This window comes from Brassica napus, chromosome A4 (assembly GCF_020379485.1).
Source record: "Brassica napus cultivar Da-Ae chromosome A4, Da-Ae, whole genome shotgun sequence".
NCBI classification, from domain to species: domain Eukaryota; kingdom Viridiplantae; phylum Streptophyta; class Magnoliopsida; order Brassicales; family Brassicaceae; genus Brassica; species Brassica napus.
The window spans coordinates 8194747-8218514 of record NC_063437.1 but is presented as its reverse complement, the minus strand read 5'-3'; the positions used below and the strand labels follow the sequence as shown (position 1 = coordinate 8218514).

General features: G+C 33.9%; 5 protein-coding genes across 7 annotated transcripts; all 5 read left to right on the top strand.

Annotated features, from left to right (window-relative positions):
• The first annotated feature begins 3611 nt into the window (after nucleotides 1-3611).
• LOC106447758 (glutamine synthetase cytosolic isozyme 1-1-like) lies at nucleotides 3612-6411 on the top strand. The gene is made up of 11 exons (XM_048777386.1): nucleotides 3612-3863; nucleotides 4262-4301; nucleotides 4410-4513; nucleotides 4635-4683; nucleotides 4762-4868; nucleotides 4950-5037; nucleotides 5122-5250; nucleotides 5464-5538; nucleotides 5625-5716; nucleotides 5801-5960; nucleotides 6063-6411. The coding sequence occupies exons 1-11, from the start codon at nucleotides 3790-3792 to the stop codon at nucleotides 6213-6215; spliced, it is 1071 nt and encodes a 356-aa protein (XP_048633343.1). The 5' UTR covers nucleotides 3612-3789; the 3' UTR covers nucleotides 6216-6411.
• Nucleotides 6412-8351: 1940 nt separating this feature from the next.
• LOC106407012 (kinesin light chain) lies at nucleotides 8352-12659 on the top strand. 2 transcript variants are annotated; one of them, XM_048777382.1, is made up of 17 exons: nucleotides 8352-8571; nucleotides 8936-9034; nucleotides 9115-9293; nucleotides 9370-9474; nucleotides 9547-9683; nucleotides 9992-10070; nucleotides 10202-10213; nucleotides 10299-10364; nucleotides 10580-10648; nucleotides 10751-10807; nucleotides 10913-10990; nucleotides 11272-11369; nucleotides 11466-11639; nucleotides 11744-11855; nucleotides 11947-12009; nucleotides 12168-12227; nucleotides 12334-12659. In XM_048777382.1, exons 1-17 carry the CDS (start codon nucleotides 8472-8474, stop codon nucleotides 12523-12525), a joined length of 1680 nt encoding a protein of 559 aa, XP_048633339.1. In that variant the 5' UTR covers nucleotides 8352-8471; the 3' UTR covers nucleotides 12526-12659. The 2 variants fall into 2 exon arrangements, with proteins under 2 accessions (XP_048633339.1, XP_013703242.2); XM_013847788.3 differs by having other exon boundaries at nucleotides 8353-8571; nucleotides 9583-9683.
• A 16-nt stretch (nucleotides 12660-12675) lies between these two features.
• Nucleotides 12676-14366, top strand: LOC106407013 (GDSL esterase/lipase At4g10955-like). 2 transcript variants are annotated; one of them, XM_048777383.1, is made up of 3 exons: nucleotides 12676-12886; nucleotides 13023-13136; nucleotides 13203-14366. In XM_048777383.1, the coding sequence occupies exons 2-3, from the start codon at nucleotides 13072-13074 to the stop codon at nucleotides 14233-14235; spliced, it is 1098 nt and encodes a 365-aa protein (XP_048633340.1). In that variant the 5' UTR covers nucleotides 12676-12886; nucleotides 13023-13071; the 3' UTR covers nucleotides 14236-14366. The 2 variants fall into 2 exon arrangements, with proteins under 2 accessions (XP_048633340.1, XP_048633342.1); XM_048777385.1 differs by having other exon boundaries at nucleotides 12766-12887; nucleotides 13042-13136.
• Nucleotides 14367-14885: 519 nt separating this feature from the next.
• LOC106445018 (putative pentatricopeptide repeat-containing protein At5g37570) lies at nucleotides 14886-17671 on the top strand. The gene has a single exon (XM_013886497.3). The coding sequence runs from the start codon at nucleotides 15830-15832 to the stop codon at nucleotides 17483-17485; it is 1656 nt and encodes a 551-aa protein (XP_013741951.2). The 5' UTR covers nucleotides 14886-15829; the 3' UTR covers nucleotides 17486-17671.
• Nucleotides 17672-22362: 4691 nt separating this feature from the next.
• Nucleotides 22363-23505, top strand: LOC106449063. Its single transcript, XM_048777381.1, has one exon. The coding sequence runs from the start codon at nucleotides 22721-22723 to the stop codon at nucleotides 23405-23407; it is 687 nt and encodes a 228-aa protein (XP_048633338.1). The 5' UTR covers nucleotides 22363-22720; the 3' UTR covers nucleotides 23408-23505.
• Nucleotides 23506-23768: the final 263 nt, after the last annotated feature.

Sequence of the window (23768 nt, the reverse complement as noted above, 5' to 3'; positions counted from 1 at the left end):
TGGTGTATGTTGGGTTCGTAAATTCCGCTGAATTAAATTTAAAATATGATAATTTTTGTCATAGAAAAAGGAACTTAAATAGATAAAATCAAACTCATTTTAATTGTATCTAGTTCTGTTTGTTTTCTAAGATTGGTAAATATATTTCTTAAATTTTTATAATTTCTTATATGATTATTTGAGAACAATAAAAATATTAAAGTGTTAAATATGTAAGTTGCATAAGTGAACATTACTAATCAAGAGTTAAAATTCATGTATAGATATAAGTATTTACCAATTTTACTAAATTATAATATTAATTAATATTTACGCTTCAAAAGACTGTATCACATCACTTAAGTAGCATCTGAAAAATAAGTGATATTAATTTGAATTATTTATTAGTAAATGATACAATATGTTTAGTTCAACATCAATTATAGTAAATGATGATTATCAACTTATATAACATCATTTCAACAAAATTGATACAAATATATATTACTTTACATCATTTAAAAAAAAAAATTATACAAAATATGAGTTTACATCACTTACGTAACTGATACATGCACAATTTTGTGTTCAGATTACTTAGAGAAATGATTTAAAGTAAAATCATTTTAATAAAAATTTGACATCACTATTAAATAATTGTATTAATATAATTTTAACTACGATATTAATAAACGTAGTTCATTTGTGCTGTTGAATAAATTTGATGGTACTAAAGCTTACACTTCAAAAGACTGTATTACATCACTTAAGTAGCATCTTAAAAAATAAGTGATATTAATTTGAATTATTTATTAGTAAATGATACAAGATGTCTAGTTCAACATCAACTATAGTAAATGATGATTATCAATTTATATAACATCATTTCAACAAAATTGATACAAAATATATATTATTACTTTACATCATTTAAAAAACAATTATACAAAATATGAGTTTACATCACTTACTTAACTGATACATGTACTAATTTGTGTTCAGATTACTTAGAGAAATGATGTAAAATAAAATCATTTTAATAAAAATTTGACATCACTAATAAATAATTGTATTAATATAATTTTAACTACAATATTAATATATGTAGTTCATTTGCGCTGTTGAATAAATTTGATGGTACTAAAGCTTATTTTATAGGTTAAAATATTAAAGTTATAAAATTGATATATTTAGAGGCTATCCTAAGTTTGTATTGGTTTGATAAATAATTCGTATAAGTTTTTGAAGAGTATATATGTATAATATATATATATATATATATATATATATATATATATATAAAGTAATTTAGTAAATCTACATTTTGAGTAATTAAAATAACAACAGAGAATAAGTATTGATTGAAGTTATTTTTATGCAAAATATATAAAATTTAATATAATTAAATATCTAGTTAGTTCAAAGAAATAAGCTAGAAGAATTGAAGTTTACAATGAATATGCTAAATTTTTGCAGTAAATAAATACTAATAGTTCCCTAACATTATTTCTTTAATTTTCATTGTAAATATTGTTTATAATTAAAAAAATATACGCTTGTTACCATAAGTATATATTTTTGGTTTCTAGGTAAAATCAAATTAATATTGTTCATATAACTATTTATAGTGATTGATATAGACCCACTTGAGCTGATCATAGACATAAGAGAATGCCAAGCATGATTCACATCAAATGAACTAGCTACTGATTTTAGTGAAACATCAGTAGCAACATCTCAAGTCTTACTTTTAAGGATATATGTTCGGTAGATGGTTCTTGGACCTCTACTTTGAGCTTTAGTGAATGTGGATGAATGAAATAACTTATAGGTTTAAGAAATCAAAGACGAAGAGAATACGCATTGCATTTGGAGTTGGAAGCGCTAAGCTGGACAACGGAAAACATGTTGTGTCATTCGGCATGTCAGTACTTTGAGATGGACTACAAAGACTTGATAACAATTTTAGTGGAACTTTAGCCATTGCCGAATTTTTCGACAAAGTTGAAGGAGATACAAGAACTTACGAAAAGATTTCATGATTTCAGATATGCTATATCACTCGGGGACAAATGAGACTGCATATTTCTTAGCTAAAAACACTCAATTTTTCATAAGACTCTTTGTTTTGTGAAAGTTTTGTTGGTTATTATATTCCGCCCTGGTTACCAAGATCACTTCAAATTTGAGTATTAATATGACATTTTTATAAGAAAATTAAAATATCGTTGAATACTTGTATTTTAGTTTTATATATCAGAATAGTTGTGATTTTGTTTCGTTGCATTAGACGAGAGTTTTCAAAATGTTATTTAGGGAAATATTATTTTACCTTTTAAATAAATATCTAAACTATTTTACAGAGGATAAAAGAAAACTCCAAAACCTCGGCGCGGACTCAAAATATAAAGACCGACAATTTTGCACGCGTTGCTCGGAATCATCCGCTGGTATTAATAAATTATCCTAAGTCACATGTTTGGCAGAGTCTTAACAGAGACTGTTTATCTTGATGACAAAAAAAATTATTTTTTCCATAATTTTTATACCATATTTATATGTATATATAGAACCATCATATTATAGAGTTATAGATATTTTTTTGTGTGGTTTGGAAACATTATAAAGTTATTAATTAATTTTTTTCTATTTTAACTTTAGAGCAAAAGATATCAACTAAGAAATAAAAATCAATTTTTACAAATAGAAAATAAATGCCCAAACATCAATTTTTTGTATATGAAAGGAATTTTTGTACATAAAAGAGAATTTTTTTGTATACAAAGGAGAGTGATTGTTGTTGTTTTTTCTGAGAACACGCATAAAGGGTAGTAGATGTTATCCAACAAAAATAGATATTTCTTCAGTTAAGGAATCAATGATTCCATTATATTCCAATGTTAACATTTATAACTCTTATTCGGACATATTACACCAAAAATCACTTAATTTTGAAAGATTACACCAGCATCATTTTCCAGTAATATTGCACCAAATTCTTTTTTATACAAATTTTTAAATAAAATGATATTAGTATAAAAATTATCAAAATCTCGTAAAAATATTCATAAAAATATACTCCCTCCGTTTTTTAATATAAGTCGTTTTAGAGAATTTTTTTTGTTTCAAATTATATGTCGTTTTCGGTTTTCTATGTAAAATTTATTAATAATTAATGTTGTATGACCAATGGTAATATATCTTCTATTTTTCTATTGGTTGAATTGTGGTTAGGTAAATAACTAATGATGTTTTTGTTTAGAAAATATAAAAAATTAATGATTTTCTTAATCTACGTGCATAGCTGTAAAGCGACTTATATAAAAAAACGGAGGGAGTAGTATTTAAAAGAACTGATAAATTTTTGATAAGTAGTATCTTCATAATTCCTACCGCCGCTTTTTAGAAATATTATAGGGAAATGGATTTTACCTTAAATAATGTTTTTTTCCGATATCTCATGGAAAGTGTCACCCTGTGTGTACATGTCTGAAAAAAATAAAAAATACATAAGTATATGTTAACTTTGTAAACATTACTAAATATATAAGATTCCATTGGGCCGCAGGAGAATCTTTTATATTTTATTTCTGATTTTTACGTTTTGTAATTTTGGTATTTTGTGGAGAGCCAGAAAGTCTTCTAACTCTTCACGTCACCAACTTTCTCGATCTCTGCACCCTCTTATTCTATAAGTACTCTTCACATCGACCAATATCAATACACAACCAAAACACGAGAAGATTTTATTCGATTTTATCTGTCATTTGCTTCAACTGTTACTATCGACCAATCTCGGTGTTCGTAGCCATGAGTCTTCTTACAGATCTCGTTAACCTTAACCTCTCAGAGACCACTGACAAAATCATTGCGGAATACATATGGTTCGTCTTCTTTCTTCACAAAATCGTTGTTGTTTATGTATTAGATCGTATGCACCCTCATGTTGACCGTAAATTAAATGGGTTCATGTTGTTTTTCCAACTCTTAACTATTTTTGGGGTTTGTATGGAGCAGATTCTGCTAAACACATTTACAAAAAAAAAAAAGATTCTGCTAAACACACATATTTAATTTTCATTTTATTAGTCCTTCGATTTTTCTTATTAGTCCTTTAGATCCAATTTGGTTATGTTATCATGGTAGTTTTTTTGTTTAGTTTTCTGATTAAATCTACTGTTTCAAAATCTGCTGTAAAACTATGTCTGCTCTGTTTCTGGCTCTGTTCCTAAAGACTATTTAAAAAAATGTTATTGTTGTATTATTTCATATGCCAAATCAGGGTTGGAGGTTCAGGAATGGATATGAGAAGCAAAGCCAGGGTAACTTTTCTTTCTCTAGCTATTTTTGGTAATTTGTAACTTTTATCTATTTCTATTTTTGATACTCTACCAAAAGTTTGATTTATAGTAAATCTTGTTTATCTGTAGACTCTTCCTGGACCAGTGAGTGACCCTTCGGAGCTACCAAAGTGGAACTATGATGGCTCAAGCACAGGCCAAGCTCCTGGTGAAGACAGTGAAGTCATCTTATAGTTAATAATCGTTTCTTTCTGATCTTATATCATACCAATTTTCTGCATAAACATTTCTCTATGATTTTATTCAGATTCTTGTTTATTAATCATTTTTATGTTTTGTATTATGTCTTTGTAGCCCTCAAGCCATCTTCAAAGATCCTTTCCGTAGAGGCAATAACATTCTTGTGAGTTTTGATCTTCTTGTTGTTTGCAGCCATATTTTTTTTGACACGTCATAACCTTTTAATGGTTTTAATAATCAGGTCATGTGCGATGCTTACACTCCAGCGGGCGAACCAATCCCAACAAACAAAAGACACGCTGCGGCTAAGGTCTTTAGCCACCCTGATGTTGTAGCTGAAGTGCCATGGTGAGTCCCTATTTAATATTGTTTTAGCCGGTTCTTGTAAAAAATGCGTAGTTATTGATGAGATCTTACTTTGAAAACCAGGTATGGTATTGAGCAAGAGTATACTTTACTTCAGAAAGATGTGAACTGGCCTCTTGGTTGGCCTATTGGCGGCTTCCCTGGCCCTCAGGTGAAGAAGTGATTGATAAATGGGTTTTGATTCTTTTCGATGTTCGGATTTACTAAGTTCTTAAGGTGAAATTTATCTTTGCAGGGACCATACTATTGTAGTGTTGGAGCAGATAAATCTTTTGGTAGAGACATCGTTGATGCTCACTACAAGGCCTGCTTATACGCTGGCATCAATATTAGTGGCATCAACGGAGAAGTCATGCCTGGTCAGGTAGTTTCCGTGACCTACAAGAAATTTTGATCTTTTACATAAAGATCTGATATTTTTCTACATTAATTTATAAATCATAAAGATCAAATCTTTTTCATAATGTTTTGATCTTCCTTTTTTCTTGTTGATAATTAATTGTGAGGTTCAATAATCAAGATCAAATATTTTGAATAAAGTACTAATTACCAAATCTTTTTTTTGTGTTGAGGGCAGTGGGAGTTCCAAGTTGGTCCAGCTGTTGGTATCTCGGCCGGTGATGAAATTTGGGTCGCACGTTTCATTTTGGAGGTATGTTCTAACGATTAAACATTCGAACTTTAATAACTGTTGTGTAGATGTTAATTAATAACATTCTTTGTTGGTTCTAAAAACAGAGGATCACAGAGATTGCTGGTGTGGTGGTATCTTTTGACCCAAAACCGATTCCCGGTGACTGGAATGGTGCTGGTGCTCACTGCAACTATAGGTACACATCTCAAGAATCTGCTATTGTAGTTGAGATCTTCTGATGCTGATTCATGTTAAACACACAAATGGTGAATTGTTTCAGTACCAAGTCAATGAGGGAAGATGGTGGTTACGAGATTATCAAGAAGGCAATTGATAAACTGGGACTGAGACACAAGGAACACATTGCTGCTTATGGTGAAGGCAATGAGCGTCGTCTCACGGGTCACCACGAGACTGCTGACATCAACACTTTCCTCTGGGTAAAACTAACTAACTAACCAACACTTTGTGGGTTTCAAATAGTAAAAGGTTGCATTACATTTTAACTGAAGTTGTGATTGGTTTGTGTTGTGGATGTATAGGGTGTTGCGAACCGTGGAGCATCAATCCGTGTAGGACGTGACACAGAGAAAGAAGGGAAAGGATACTTTGAGGATAGGAGGCCAGCTTCGAACATGGATCCTTACATTGTGACTTCCATGATTGCAGAGACCACAATCCTCTGGAAACCTTGATCAGATCAAAGAAGCTTGTTGAAGAATGTTCACTCCGTTTGGGTTTCTTGCATGGTTCAACGTTTGTGTGTTTCTCTATCAAGCATTGTCTCAGAGCAAGTCAAGAGATTTGCTTTGTTCTTATGGCTTTTATTGTTTCACATCCATTGAAAACATCTCTTTGTATCAATTTATGAATAAAGTGTGGTTTGGTTCTTTTGGTTTGGTTTAATAGTAAATCTGAACTGGTTAATACCATAAAATCGGACTTTGTTTGTTTTTGTTGGGTTCATTTTTAAGATAAAAAAATATTGGATATGTCAAAAAGATAACATATTGGATAATTTAAATAATTTGAATTTCTATTTGATTTATAAATTATATTTATATATATATTTGATTATTTTAAAATTAAATATAAATAATATTATTGATAAAATCATAATTTGTGTATTTGGATAATATAGAAATGGTTTTTAATACTTATAACTGTTTGTCTCGATTTTAGATTTCAGTATACAAACTAGAATAAGACTTGCACGAGTTTATTTGTATATATTATTGATATTTTTTTTATATATTTGATCATTTTATTTATACATATGCAATATTTTTTGTTGTTATTATATAATTTCTTTCGAAATGAACCTGATCAATTTTTAATAAAAATTGTGGAAGTAAACAATAGTTAATTATCATGGATAGATCGGATTGGACATTAAATTAATTATGACTCAAAAACTTCTTTTTTTTTCCACCGAACACATTCTTGAAAAAGTGAACAGTAATGTTTTCACAGTTGAATTATTTTAACTTTTATTTTCCATATAATTTTGAAAGGTTTCAAATCAGTCATTGAATTGATACATGTCATTTTAATGTTTTTAGTCGTATGCTTAAGGAAAACTTACATTTTGTAATTTAAAGTCGTTTTAAAAAATTCAAAATATAACATATAAGAAAAAAACTAACATTTAAGAATAAATATAACATATAAAGTTTTCTCATTTTTATAATTTAAAGTCGTTTTAAAAATTTAAAATATAACATATAAAGTTTCCTCGTTTTTGTAATTTAAAGTCATTTTAAATTTTTTTTTAAATATAACATATAAGAAAAATCTAATTTTTTTATTATATGTTTAATGTGATTGTTTAGTTTTTTTTAATAATATATAATTAAACAAAAAATGAAGAAGGATGCAAAAATCTTTATTATTCATAGTCATTAATTACCATATATATGTTAATCATATTAGGTAATTTCGTAGCTTTTATTTAAGGAAAGAATACATGTTTCATATGTTTTGTTAGGCATGGGCGTTCGGGTACCCGTTGGCATTCGGGTCGGGTTTTTCGGATTTTGGTTCTCTTTTATAAAATCTCATAGGTCTCATTCTAGTAAATTTGCAAGTACGGGTCGGGTTTGGATATAACACACGGGTATGAATCCGTTTTGTATCATATCATAGAGCCCATAAAGTAATCATATATCATTCGGATTCGGATTATATCGGATCGGTTCGGATATACCCGAAATAAAATCTAAAATTTAAAAGCAAAACATAAGAAATACATACTTATTTATATATAATTAAGTATTTAAGATAGTTATTTAAATTTTATATACTTATTGTTAGATACCATATCAAAATAAATATGAAATTGAATATCTGAAGTAGATATTCATGTTTAATATAATTATATTGTATATTATTTTGGACATTCGAATCAGTTTCTTCGGATATTTTTTTGGATTTTTTGATTTTTTTGGTTTTTTTGGATTACCCGTTCGGGTTCGGTTAATAACACTTCAGGTTCAGATATGTTTTTTTATCACCTTACAAGACCCATTCGGATATTTTTTACATTTCGGACCACATACGGATCGGATTTTTCTGTTCGGATTTTGGATTATGGATTTTATGCCTAGGCCTATGTTTGTGGTTAATATAATATTCTCTAGTAATTGGATTTAAACCAACATTTTTTTTAATTGATTGTTAAGCTGTCACGTAAAGTAAATTGTCATCGTAATTAAGTAACACTTAATCATAGTCTCTTTTTAATTAGTACAAACTTAAGTTTACAACTTTTCAAATGATTTTCAATTAATATATAAAAGATTACAAAAGGTTTAACCAAATTAAATTGATCTGGTTTAATTCATTTGCAGAATTGGTACCTAATATCTAAAATGACCAATCCAATAACAGAGCAAATCCCCGCATAATTTCGTCGAACACCTGGAGCGCAATTGACAAAAACTCCTCCAAACATGTCTATGACTCGAATTATGTCGGCTCTCCTCAGGCGAACTCATTCCTTTTCTTCTTCGCGGGCTCCCGTCTCCACCACTTTTGCTTCTTCACTCTCCGGTAACTTCAATATTCGACTCTGTTCCTTCGATCTATCAGTTTTGGCAATGCTGGGACTTGACCAATGCTTTTTTAGTTCTCTTTTAGCTGTTCACACAATAATGATAGAACAGTTTTGTCTTTTTCTCTGGTTGCATTCTACTATTTGAAGAAAGTATAACACTTTGATTGAATGTGATCTCTAAGTCTGAGCCTTTTAGATTCGCACCTACTTCAGGCTGAGTAGGAATGTTGTTTTTTTTTTTTTTGATCAAATATAGGAATGTTGTTTAATGACAAGAGTTTGTAATAGAAAAGCTTTTGGACTTTCTTGTTGGGTTTTGTATGAATCTTGTGAAAATTGGATGAGTCTGTTTGATTGTAGTGAAACCAAAGATTTCGTATCAGAATGATTACGGAGGCCATACAAGGAAGTTGCATCTCTTGGATCCTCGGCTTTGGATTATCTTTTCTGGACAAGCCGGTGCGTGCGTTTTGTTCTGCTCATTGTTAATGATATTTTGTCATGTGATGATTGCAATATCTCACTCTTGTTTTCTTCAGCAATTCTTGGGTTTTGTGGAAACGTTGCATTGGCAGAAGATGATCCTATTAAGCCAAGATCTGGAGATAGTCTGGATGGGAGTGGGTTAGAAAGAATTGAGGACGGCTCGGTTGTGTCTAATATACACACATCTAAGTGGAGGGTGTTTACTGATAGTGGAAGAGAACATTTCTTTCAGGTTTTTATTTGAAGAATGTAACTCAGACTGTTTTTGTCTGTGCCTCTGATAAGCTAATTTTTTCTTATCTAACTAGGGGAAACTGGAGCCAGCAGAGAGGCTTTTTGGTTCGGCAATACATGAAGCTAAGGAAGGGTTTGGAGAGAGGGATCCACATGTTGCATCTGCATGCAACAATCTGGTTGGTCTCTACTCAAATCTTATAGTTTCTATGTTTAGCTCCTTAAGATCATAGTGCTTGTTACTTCTTTAGACTAAGTGCTTTTATTGTTTCCTTCCTCTACGTAAGGCAGAGTTATACAGAGTTAAGAAGGAATTCGACAAAGCAGAGCCCTTATACCTGGAAGCTGTTAGCATACTGGAGGAGTACTATGGTCCTGAAGATGTGCGGTGAGAAATCATTTATATTTTAAGCTGACAATTATATTGATTGCCGTTCTCTTGAACCTCTTCGCGTACATTGTAAAAACTTTTTTTCTTTTAGGTCAATTTATCTAACTAATAATTCTGTTCTAGAAGTTTCTATATATAGAATCACACTCAAAATTTGGATAAGAACCTATCACATATCTAGAAACTGGCTGTGTTCTTTGTACTTTTCAGTTGTATCACTCTATGCCCCTGTTGGTTCGCTCACTTCTGCCCTCCATGTATCTACCTGATATGACATTCATCCAAAAATATTTTTAACAATGCAGTGTTGGTGCTACTCTACACAACCTTGGACAGCTTTATCTTGTCCAGCGAAAACTTGAGGAAGCTCGTTCTTGCTACGAGGTTGACTACCGTACTTAATATTATCGAATTATCTCTTGATATAGTGCCACCAACAGTTCAAATGATAAGCTTTACATTCTGTGATGCTAACTACTTACTTTTAATTCTCTTGTTGATGGCTCCCTGTGCAGCGTGCTTTAAAGGTATATATGTCCAGATTATTTTTTTTATTAACAGTTGGCAGTTTCTATATTTTTCTTCTTATTATTTCTTGTGATACTAATCTAGATGAAAAGACGAGTCCTGGGACATAATCATCCGGACTATGCAGAGACAATGTATCATCTTGGAACGGTATTGTCCTGTTTTAATTTTATTTGTTGCCTTGATAATCTTCACTAGCTCTTTTAAACTTGTAATGAACAGTATGCTTCTTTTTTTTTGAATTTTGGTTCTTAAGTTCTTAGCATATTGATCCACATAACCATGAAATCTGTTCATCTTAAGTTATTGTCATCTATCTTTCTTTTAAACTTCCTTTGTAACATATTATTTGATGTGATCGACAGGTATTACATCTGCAAGGAAAAGACACAGATGCGGAGGCTCTTATCCTGGATTCTCTTAAAATACTTGAGGCATGTCAATATTTACATGATAAACTGAAATGTGTGCTATCTTGATGTTTCATTTTGTCTGTTGTATTTATTGTATTATCAACTATGGTTTTGGTGATGTAGGATAATGGTCAAGGAGAGTCAATGACATATATTAGGAGACTGAGATACCTTTCTCAGGTTTTGACGCCTTACACGTTGCATCTTATTTGAATGTTCCTTTCTATTTTTACAATGCATCGTGAATCTGAATTTGTGTTTCACTTTTTTCGTGTGCTGCTCCAGATATATATACGATCCAATCGTCTGGCTGATGCTGAAAACATACAGAGGAAACTATTGCACATGATGGAATTATCAAAGGTGTGGTTTTGTCTTGCTTTAACTTTCCTTCTGTTTTATAGTATCTTTTTCCTTTCCTTGCAAACTCCATTTTCTAATCTAGGACCAAAGAGAAAAGTTCCAACTTCCTGATATATGCTTAATAGAATGCGCAAGTTTAATTCCTATAATTGGAAAGCTAGTACTTTGGTTACGTTTGGACTTAGTAATGCTTATGCACTACGAACTTTGCATTGATGAACTTAGTTGTTGTGTTCTTGTGTTTCTAGTTTAAAGTTGTTGATGAATAAATTCTATCACAGGGATGGAACTCAATGGAGACAGTAATTGCAGCTGAAGCATTAGCGGTTACTCTACAATTATCTGGGCAGCTGAGAGAAGCTCAAGAACTGTTTGAAAAGTAAGCACATAATAAACTCTTGACAGGTGTATCGAAGTAGAGTATGAGGATCCCCAAATGTATAGAACTAAAGCTTTATGACAATTTTGATGTCAGGTGTCTCAATACCCAAAAGAAGTTACTTCCAGAAGGACACATCCAGATAGGTGGAAACTTTCTGCACATGGCGAAGACATTTATGCTTCAGGCTACTCAGTTGAGAGGAACTAATAACAGTGAAGCTCTATCCAAACTAGATAAAGCAAAGGATTATCTTGGAGACTCATCTAGGTTATCTTTCTCTATTAGCTCCCTAGTCTCAGCTAAACGAATACTCTTCTATCGTCACATAAAAGAATGTAACAATGGAAAATCTTGTTTGTGGTGGAAACCAGGATAGCAAAAGATGTCCTGCTTAAGCTGAAAAACCAAAAGGGCAAAGAGCAGAAACAAGGAAAATCCAGTGAGACTTTGAGGAATTATGAACACGCAGCTTTAGTCATATTGGTAAGTCTTGGTAGAAGCAACGCTTATAGGTACAATTGTGTTCTGATATCCTAAGAACAATGTGTTTTAGACCCTTTCTGTTTCGTTGCAGCTACGATCTCTTGATAGTCTTGCAGTTCTGGAGACGAGCAAAAATGAGATCCCGGAGGCAAAGGTTAGTACTGTATACGAGGTTTCAAATGAAAATTATTAGTCTGAGAGATGTGTGTGTCTAACCGAAGCCAAGTTCTAGACTATCACACTTCATATTGATGCTCGACTCTTTTAAACAACAATCCTGTGTAAACATGTTGAATCATCATGACATTGCAGGAAAGGGACCCACATGCAGCTGAAGATGCACTTCTCGAATGTCTTTCAGCTTATAAAGAGGTAAAACAATTAATCTCTTCTCCAAAAGGATGCGAACCTCAAACCAAAAATGATATTGAAAATGTTGGGACACTGACTATTGTTTATTCATGCTTCTTTCCTTTAGTTTGGTTGTGGAAGTCAGCTGCAAGATTCTCCGGAAGTAAAGACCGAATACGTTACGTGTCTTAAGCATCTCTCAGTTTTATTAGCCAACAAAGAGACGAAAGAGGCAAGTCCTATTTCTATAGCAGAGCTGAAGGAAGAAGTAAAGCGTATTGAAATGGATCTTATTGGTTCGCATAAGAAAGGAAGCTAAAAGCTGTTTGTGAAGGAAAGACAAAGTATTTTTTTTTTTCTTCTTAGAATCTTTAGATCGAATAAAAAGATTATACAGGATGTAGAACTGACATTATCTTCACTCTTTCAAACACAAAACTCTCAAAGTTCTTATGTTGAAATGTCTCCTGCGAGAGAAAAGAGACACATGTGGTTGCACGTGTTGGATCATTTAATATATAAAACGGCGTAGTTTTTGTTTAAGCATATACCTCGAGTTCTTAGATTCTTTGCTTTCAAACTCCTCTTTGCTTCGGGTTCCTTGAATCGCGATTCCCTCTACAACCTTTTTCTGGGTGAATTGTGGGTTTCGATCTTCAATCAAGGCGAGGGCTTAAACAGTAAGTTTCATTCCCAATGGACAATTCTCAATGCTTCCATCTTTTGAGTCTTTCTCTGTCCCGATTGATCTTGAGGATCTCAATTATTTGACTGCCCTTTTTTTGTTATTTTCTTTGAATTTTGGGAACGATCCAGCAAAAAAAAAAAAAGAGGCTGAGGAAGAAGATTGGGATTTTGATGATCAATGGCATCTGATAGAGAAGACTTTACCCTCTGTGGACCCTCCTCACACCTCACTAATCTTGATTGGTAAAACATTTCTCTCATATAATCCTCTTAACCTTCTCGTTGATGATGATGATGTCTTTGTTCCAGGGCAAACGAAAACCACCAACGTTGTGTAGCAGCTTGTTTGGTTCAAGGGATCTACATTGTTGAGCGCGACCGTCAGCTTCAACGTGAAGGCTCTCAAGCTCTTGCGTCTCCATGGTGGGACTCCTTCCACTTCAAACTCATCCGTCGCCTTATAGACGACGCTGACTTCTCCATCTTCGGCGCCATTTACGAACTCAAACCTCCACCACAACAAGAAGACACTACCACCATTACCACCGTTGAATCTAAATCTCCGCGTTATGTCATAGCCTTTAGAGGGACGTTGACTAAACCTGGCTCCATTTCTCGTGACCTCGAGTTAGACATCCACATTATCCGCAACGGCCTTCACCGTACATCACGTTTCGACATCGCTATGCAAGCCGTTGGGAGCATGGCTACTTCTGTTGGAGCTTCGAATCTATGGATAACGGGACATTCTATGGGTGCAGCGATGGCGCTTCTCGCTGGCAAAACGTTGGCGAAGACTGGAGTTTACGTCAAGTCCTTCTTGTTCAACCCTCCCTTTGTGTCTCCTCCTATCGAGAGGATCTCTAACGAACGTGTCAGGAGCGGGCTTAGAATCGCGGGCAGCCTTGTTACAGCTGGACTCGCTTTCTCAAGAACCCTTAAGCAAGCACAGCAGCCTCAGCAGCAACTGCAAGAGCGGAACTTGTCTGAAGATCCGCTAAAGGCTTTGTCTTTGTGGCTACCTGACATTCATGTGAATCCTGGGGACCATTTGTGTTCCGAGTACATTGGGTTTTTCGAGCACAGGGGAAACATGGAGCAACTTGGGTACGGGGCTGGAATCGTTGAGAGGATGGCGATGCAGCATTCATTGGGAGGTTTGCTGATGGATGCGATGGGAGTTAGTAACGCAGTGGACGTGCAAGAGCCTGTTCACGTGATCCCGTCTGCTAAGCTGATAGTAAACCGTACTGCTTCTGAAGACTACAAGGAAGCTCATGGGATACACCAGTGGTGGAGAGACGACCAAGATTTGGTTTCCAACATTTATTTGTTCAAATAGCTCACCAAGGTGGATTTGTCTTTTCTTTTCTGGATTGCAATGCCCTTTATTTTGTATGTTTGTGCAATTCTATGTATCACGGTATCTCTTTAAATTCTTCGTTTATATGTCCGAAAGGAAGTTTATGATAATTTTGGAGGATATTCTTGTGTAACAATATATTGGAAGGAAATAATCTTGAGGCAGACCAAAAGAGGCATCTGTAGATATTTTGTTGTTCTAAGTGATAGGTGATAATATTATAGAACATTTCAGTCATGAACATCACTCAAGACTCATCAAAGATATTGATTAAGCGATTCAAGAGAACATATGTTTTTAAGCATTTGCACTTACCATATTGATAATTTTTTTGACACATGACAAACTGGATTCACTAGAAACTAAATACTCATCTTTTTGAAAAAAAATGTTGTATGTTTTGGAGTTTGTAACACAGTTATAAAACATATTAAATTTCGATTATAATACATATTTTGTAATCATGTATTTTTTTTATAATTTTAAACCAATATCAATTCAATAATATTTTTTTGAGTTATCTGAAAAGTTCATAGAAAATGCAAAGAACAAGGTACTTTTTGAAACAATTTTTTTGGAAACAATTTTTTTTCAAAAATATGTATGTTTCTGAAATGGAAGAGTATATGACATTTGACTCAACGTAAATTGTATATCTGTTATAGTACATGATTGATAAATATTATATTGATCAATACTGATTTGGCTTAAAATTAACAATTTACGTAGTTAATGTGAAAAATAGTTTATTTAAATCAAAGTTAAATTATAAAAGTCACCAAAATTATTAAGGATGAAATGAGCAATTTTCTAAAGAGGATAGTAAGCCGACCAATTATAACTGAAACTATGAAGAGAAAGAGAGAGCTTCAAGTCCACTAAAAGTTTAGAAACATCATCTAAATCTCATAGAGATGAGAACTATCTAAAGAGAAAACCTTTTTCCATCTCCCAAAGACCATAGACCCAAGTACAGAAAGACCAACTTAACAGTGTCATAGACGCAAGTACAGTCCCAATTAGACCTCCACCTTTTCCCTTCCTAGAGACTCTAAGAGCAGGTGCATTGGTTCAGTTCTATCCAAATTTCTCAAGGTAAATATTAATATAAAAACCAAAAGTAAGAAAAAATCTATCACGGATTTAATTTTAATTTTACCAAGTTTTAACGGATTTAATTTTAATTACAAAACTGTTATGCACTAAAATATTAATAAATTAATGTTCAGAGATTCAATTTAAAAAACCTATCACTAATGATGCTCTAACTGAACTTCTGTAAGATAACGGCGTCCCGAAAATTATAGCACGACAAAGTCAAATAATACCGAATAGATTTCCTCATTTTATTTCCCTTGTGTTTCAAAAAAAAAAAAGAAAATCATTGTATTCCCCCTTCCCGTGGAGAAATAAACCCTAAACCCTCTTCTCCAAGTCTTACAGCTTCTTACGAATCCCACAGTTTAACTCTTCTCACAAAGACCGATTCCTGTCAGACTCTGTAGTAAACTAAAAACCACACCAAGATTCTTGTGATGAAAATAGCACACGCATACGTACATATGCGAGCCGAATGATCCAGAGATCATCTCTCCCTTCCTTGGCGTCAATCGAAACCCTCTTGAGGCTCTGCAAATCTGAGGTCCAGCTTCGTCAACTCCATGCCAGAATCATCCGTAAAGGTCTTGAGCAAGACCAGAACCTCGTCTCCATCTTCCTCTCGTCTTCTTCTTCTTCGTCCTCTCTTCCTTACTCATCCTCTGTTTTCGAGCGTGTTCATCATCCCTGCACTCATCTCTGGAACTGCTTTATCAAAGGATACTCTAATAGGTTTATCTTCTTTGACACGGTTTCGCTTCTTGTCCGTATGATGAGAGCAGGCTTGGCTCGACCCGATGAGTATACTTTCCCTTTGGTTATGAAAGTTTGTACTAACAATGCGCAGGTTCGTGTTGGTTCATCGGTTCATGGGTTGGTTCTGAGAAATGGGTTTGATAAAGATGTGGTCTTGGCCACAAGTTTTGTCGATTTCTATGGCAAATGCAAGGATTTATCGAGCGTACGTAAGGTGTTTGGTGAAATGCCTGAGAGAAATGCGGTTTCTTGGACTGCTTTGATCGTAGCGTATGTGAAATCTGGAGAGTTAGAGGAAGCGAAGAAGATGTTCGATGTTATGCCTGAGCGTAATATTGGATCTTGGAATGCTTTGATCGATGGGTTTGTCAAGTCCGGAGATTTGGTGAATGCTAAGAAGTTGTTTGACGAAATGCCAATGAAAGACGTAATTTCATATACCTCCATGATTGATGGATATGCTAAAGGTGGTGATATGCGTTCGGCTCGGGTTTTGTTTGAGCAAGCGAGTGATGTTGTTGATGTTAGGGCATGGTCAGCTTTGATAACGGGTTATGCGCAGAACGGCCAGGCGAACGAGGCTGTGAAGATGTTTTGTGAAATGTGTGAGAAGAATGTCAAACCTGATGTGTTTATAATTGTGAGTTTGATGTCAGCTTGTTCTCAGATGGGTAGCTTTGAGTTATGTGAGCAGGTTGATACTTATCTGCATCAGAGCATGGTGAAGGGATTTTCTAGTCATTATGTTACACCTGCTTTGATAGACATGAATGCCAAATGCGGCCACATGGAGAGAGCAGCGAGACTGTTCGAAGAGATGCCTAAGCGGGATCTTGTCTCGTACTGTTCGATGATGGAAGGAATGGGTATTCATGGGTGTGGAGGCGAAGCTGTTCGGCTGTTTGAGAGAATGGTAGAGGAAGGTATTGTTCCCGATAGTGTTGCCTTCACTGTAATATTGAAAGTTTGTAGCCAAGCTAAGCTTGTTGAGGATGGCTTAAGGTACTTCGAGTTGATGCGAAACGAATATTGTATTGTGGCATCTCCTGATCATTATTCCTGTGTTGTAAGCCTTCTTTGCCGGTCAGGAAAGCTTAAAGAAGCCTATGACCTTATTAAAGCCATGCCTGTGGAACCTCATGCTAGTGCCTGGGGTTCGGTTCTGGGTGGTTGCAGTGTGCATGGAGATTCTGAGATAGCTGAAGTAGTTGCAAGGCGGCTCTTCGAGCTTGAGCCGCAAAGTGCTGGTAACTATGTGCTTTTGTCAAACATGTACGCAGCTTTAGACCGGTGGGCAGATGTAGCTCTTGTTAGGGATAAGATGAAAGAGAATGGTATTAAAAAGATTTCTGGTCGAAGTTGGATATGTCGATAAGCACTACTTGGCATCTAACCGTGTCAATGGAAGTCTTTGCTTAACTTAAACAAGACATTCAAGCAAAAGGACCTAAAGTAGTTCTATCATTTATAGCACTGATTTCTTGTTTGTAAATATGTTTCACTTCTTTTGATGAAGTCATTTACTTAAACAGAAACCCGCCTGAGACAGCACTGCGTCCAATGATTTTATCACCTTGTCGAATGTTTCAGAGACGTGAGATTCTGTTCAAACTGAGAAACATTAAGAGAGATGATTCGAGTGACATGTGATTGCTATAGGATTGAGATATACTTCATCAGTATGCTTTGAACATTTTTACCCTATTATAGGTTCCAACTCCATTGTTGTCCAAAAAAAAAAAAAAAAAAAAAAAAAAGGTTCCAACTCCATTCTGTTCTCTGAATTAACCGTCTATGTCTTTCTTTTCTTGGCAAAAACTATCTATTTCCTTATGTTGCAAATGAAAATGGAACGAGTAAAACTAAATATTGTGCTTAGGAATGGGCATATTTATCCGGAACCGAAGGATTGAACCGAACTGAACCTAAAAAGATTCTGTTCGGGTTTGCCAATTAACCAAACAGATTCTATATCTTTAGAACCAAAGAACCATTTCGAACCAGAACCAAACTAGAACCGAACCAAGAACCGGATGGATATCCAAATTTCTATAGTATAATTTATATATTTATAAATATTAATCATATTTAGTTTTAAAATACTCAAATAATTCAAAATACTATTTACAAACCGAAATACCAGAAAATGAATTACCAAAATATTTTTATCCAAAATATTTAAAATTATCCGAATTATCTAAAATTTTATCCAAAAAAATCAGATATTTAATCCGAAACCCCGAATTTTTGACTTTTTAATCTGAATTAACCAAGAAACCGGAACCGAGTGGGATCCGAAATTATTTCGGATATTAGCTGGTTCCTAATTATGTTACCCGAACCGAGAACTGAAAAAAGAAAAAAACATAAACAGGACCGAGAGCACAACAAACCAAAACCTAAACCAAACCATTTTTTCTTAATATCCGAAAGGGTCGTAAACCTCTAGAACCGAAAAACCAAAACGGAACCGAGAACCGAATGCCCATGGCTAATTGTGCTCATGTGAAGTGATTAAGAATGTAAAGATCTATGTTTGGACTTCACATGTAAGCATTTTCCTTTTGCTTCCATACAGAGACAATCCTTTTGTGCTTTCAACATAAGATATCTCATCTAATTCATATTACTATTGTATCTTGTTTTGAGCTTTCTTTCTCTCAAACCTCATTCTTGGTTGCTATTTGGGATATTCAAAGCAATTAGAAGGTTAAAATGCTTAAAATGACATTAGCTTATGCTATTCATATATTTGTATGTTTGTTTTACATTTTTTTACCAAAATAAATTTATAAATGGATCGACATCACTATTCTTTTTATACTACTGACACCAACACATACTTATCCAGACTTTTAGGTTCGTCAATTTTATCTTGAAACTAAAGAATGATCGATTGTCGACAATGTTTTGATTAAATTTAGCAAATCACATTTAATTAACATAATCATACTTAATATAAACTAATTTTCATACTCTAACCCGAATATTTAATTAACCCCAAACATCATACCTAACACGCGAACCTTAAATCCATATTTTCCCAATGTCGATAAACCTCATCGTTGTGTCTCTCTTTACCGAAATTAAGATTCATAGAAAATGGAAGGTTAAGTACTGAAATCAATATGGGAAAATATTTTAGAATGAGTACTCGTGGCTCCTCCTCAAGGCAGCAAACTGAGTCAAGAGAATAATTCAATGAAATTTCGACAAGGTGATGTTGTGGGAACATGATGGTGACTTATGTGTCAAAGACAGAGGAGAATCCATAAGAGATATTATATCGATATGATGTTGATTTACAGGTACACATGACTCCTGGTTTATGAAATTCTTAATTTCAGTTGCTGGACTAGTTCTTTGGTTTCGCTGTAGAGAAAATTTGAAGATCATCTAATCAAATGGGTTGGTGAAGCATTGCTTGATGAGATTCATAGGATATATGCAGTAGATTAGGCTTGCAGGCAATATCAATTATTGGAAACAAGGTTCGATGAAGACATTGGAAGATGATGGTATGAAACATGATAATTTTCCTAATATTGGTTGCATAGGAGCCATTAAATGGATGTATGGGAAGTTCTGTAATGGAGAAGAATTAAATGCAAGGTATGTAACTGAGAGTGATGTTAATGGAGAATATTAAGTTTTTTTTTTTGTGATGCCATGTATTAACACATACTAACGATAATAAACTATCTTTAAGTAAGTCATAAAAAGTTAAAAAAACACATAACTGTAGTAGTACCTATAAACTATTGAGTCATTACAAGCTGAAAATGCAGACAAAAATTAGAAAATACATAATCTCTTACATTAGAAAATTACAAAACATGTCATAACAAATTAGCAATACAAAGAAGATCTTTTCATGATGTCTTTGCTTGTTTTGGATGTTTGTGTCATTGTAATGACATCAGGACCATAAGAGCTTCCACGTTCATGTGAGAGGAACATGTTCCTGTAAGAAGATCATGTTCCAAGGTTATACACTTATTCAAAGTAATTAAGTAGAAATCAATTGAATGTACATGTTCTTTTGCTTTGGTCAATCTTTTTCTTCAGATTAATTGAATCACTATAAGTCATTTTTCATATAGATATTCTCAGCATTCAAGCATTTTCACCTCCTATTTTGTAAATCTCTCATACCACTTCTCGGATTACTTGTTTCTCTGCGATTCTGAGCATTGCATGCCTTCTAATTGTCTCCAACATAGATACACTCGCCTTAGATTTAGCTCTGATAAAAATGGCGTTGAATGACTTTCTCGCGCTGGTGGCAACATTCTAACAACAACTTCTAAGTCTATAATATGCCAAGAACCAAGTCTTCGGTTCATCCTTCAAATCTTCAAATAGTATTTAAACTTACAAAGTTCCTTCTTGAACTGTGTTGGATTGTAGCTTCAAGATAGATTTCACACCGTTGATTTCCGAAAATCTTTATTCTTATGCTTCTTCTTCATTTTTTTGACAATATGTTTCACACACTGTCTATGATCAAGGTTTAGTAACTCAGATTTAATAGTTCTTATGAATCCGTGAAATGTTACATAAGTTAATTTTCAGCCGTTAAAACAAGATGTTTTGAGCACGAATACTGATTTACTTGCCTGTAAGCTATTGGATACAAGGACAAACTTGTTGCCATCTCCAAGACTGATATCATGCTGAGTTACTTGATAAACCATAGCCATGTATCCAGTCTCGTATTGTACCACAGCCGAAGCAAACTACTATAGCTGATTATTAGTGTCATGTCCTACACAATAAGTAATATATTTTCATTGCGACCTTTAAAAACATTTCATCAAGCCTTATGATTGGCTGATAATACCCTCTTCAGCAGCTTCTCAAATCAAACATAGAACCAATCACATACATCCTCTTCAGCAGCATTATAAATGGTATCAAGAAATACACTTGGACCCGGGTTAGTCTTCTGAATACTCTCACATAACCTCAGAGATGAGAAGACTGATATGTGTACTCCTTGCGAAGTTATTTCAACGCTAATATTCTACCTTTTTGTCATTGATTCCTTGATGCTATTAGTTTCTACTTCTTCTTGATATGCTCTTGAATATTCTCAAGCATTATACGACTGTTCAATTTATCAAGGAAAAACTAGTTATAACCGGATTTTTCAACGCTTACACATTAGGCGTACAACTATGATATCTAAGTTAAGCTTCATCTTATACCACCTAACTTTCTGAATGTTTCGACCTTTGCTCAACACATTATCAAATACCGCCTCTTTGAACTCGAAACCCAACCAGCAAGTTGTTCCCACTTCTAGTTTTATCGGATTTTGTGTCTTCTATCTCTAGCATCGAGCTCTTCTTCCTTTTAATCTGAGCTTTCAGAAATTATTTTCCTCCCAATGAACTCTTCATCCTCAAAATCAGCGACTAATTGCTCAATGTCATACTTGTAGCGATTCTCAATCTCTTCTTCCCTTCACCATAATTGATTTTCTCATTTGCATCTTATTTGTATTCCTCTTTTTTTTTTCATCGTTGAAGTGTCAGCATCATGATCTCTCCACTCTCAATTTTTCTCTTCATTATATGTCGTCAAAGTTACAAGAACATGAATCCAAGTTTCTTCATTTCCCTCGTTGCCCTCCATAGTCAAAGTAAGAGCAACGAAACCCAATTTTTACCATTTCCCTTTTTGTCCTCCACTGGCAAAGATATCGATTCTCGATTCTCAGATGAGTACTAAACCTAAACCCACAATTGTCACTCTCATCAACTCGTGATTTGTCTCGAAGAACCTTAACTGCCAAATCTATTTACTCTCAACAAATACGTTGAGAGATTTTGGCTTATAAATATATCCGGTTAGGATGGAATCCGATTAGGGTCATGATAAGTTAAAACATGGTCTGATTGATCGCGATATGTTTTTGGTAAACATGATTTGGGTAATTGAATGCAATAACATGGAATGGATAAAAAATTTGGACAAACGATCAATTTTTAAAAATAAAAAATAACTTGACGGGTCTAAGAATTTGGATGGACCGCATGTTGTTGTGAGTAATACATCAAGAATAGTGATGTCAATCTCTAAATCTCTTATTAGTAATTGCTAATAAAACTTACAAACACTACTTAAGTTCAATTATACATTAATAAAAATAATCAGTTTAATAAGCAAATTAGGTAAATTATTTTCACAATATAAATTTTAAAAAGGTTTTGTACATTTTAGTACATAACTTAAATAGCTTAAACAACTCAATACTGGACATAGCATTCATAGAACAAAAAATACTGGGGAATATTTTATTGTATAGAAAGGAATATGGTAAATGCAGAATGTGAGTCCAACTACAAAGATACAATTATCTCTCTCTATATGGAATAATCGATGTATCTACCAATGGACCCAAAAGCAAACACAACAACTACTATTTTTTCTTTTGGGCACCAGACAACAACTACTCTTTTTCTTATTTTTATTAATTGTTTTTCACATACCCGTACTTATTTATTTATAATTTTATTTTGTTGTTTTTCAGCCTTTCCCTAGGCCACTATTAACGTGTACTCTCCAAATTCCACAAACCAAATAAAGTTATAATCAAAGAACGATGCTTCCATTCCCCAACTACTACGTTTCAACACCAATTATGTCCGAGAAGAAGAACATAAGCAGCAGCAGTAATAGTAAGAGAAGAAAGAAGAGATGGCCACCGACAGTCTTATCTGGAGGGGGAAGAGGAGGGGGAGGGGGAGGAGGAGGAGGAGATGAGTTAGCGACGGTGAAAGCTGCGGCGTGGGCTTGGTACCAAAGAAACGAAGGGAAACCAATGATTAGAGAATTTGATATCACGACAAGAGCCACAAGAACACCTCGACCTTCGCGGTACAAGCTCGAAGCCAGCAAGAACATGATTTTATCCAAGAATAGGGTTTCAAAATCCGACACTAATCATTTGTCGCATGAAGATCAAGAAACCAAGTTCTCTAGTCTTCTTGACCCTTATGAGATCATGAGCATCTCTAAAAGGATTGACCAGGGATCGTTACCCGCTAATCCAACAAGTAGTTTCCGGCACGATATGCAGAATAAGCTAGAAGATGATCATAGTAAGAAGGAGAATCGGGTTGTCACGAAAATGAGCATGAAAAACTTGTGGAAAGGAATGATTATGATGGCGGCTCCAAGGACAGTTTGTGGAAGAAGTGATGACGTGGATCTTGAGGCTTATCGAGCTAACCCAAGAACATTAAAGGTAGCACCCACGAGTGTCAAGACTCGAACCGACCGTCGTTAACTCTATAGTCTTTAGTTATTGTGTCTGGATATTTAAATGTTAAAAAGGTCTTCTTTTATACAACATTTTAAGGATTTAAGCAAGTTTTATTGATTACTCTTTAAGTCTTAACAGAACGTGGAAGTCACAATTTCATGAATAGTATCAGTACTAGATACATTGGATTTTCCAGTACAGGTAAGAAAAAACCTCAAAAGAAAGTTACAAATCCTATTAGAAGATTTTTTTTTTAAATCATTTCACTTAAAAAATGTACATAAATGTTAGTGCGATAGCTTGTATCATATTCATTTTTATACTAATTTATACTTATCTATTTAAGTAGATTCTTATAGATTTTCATTATTTATATACTAATTTT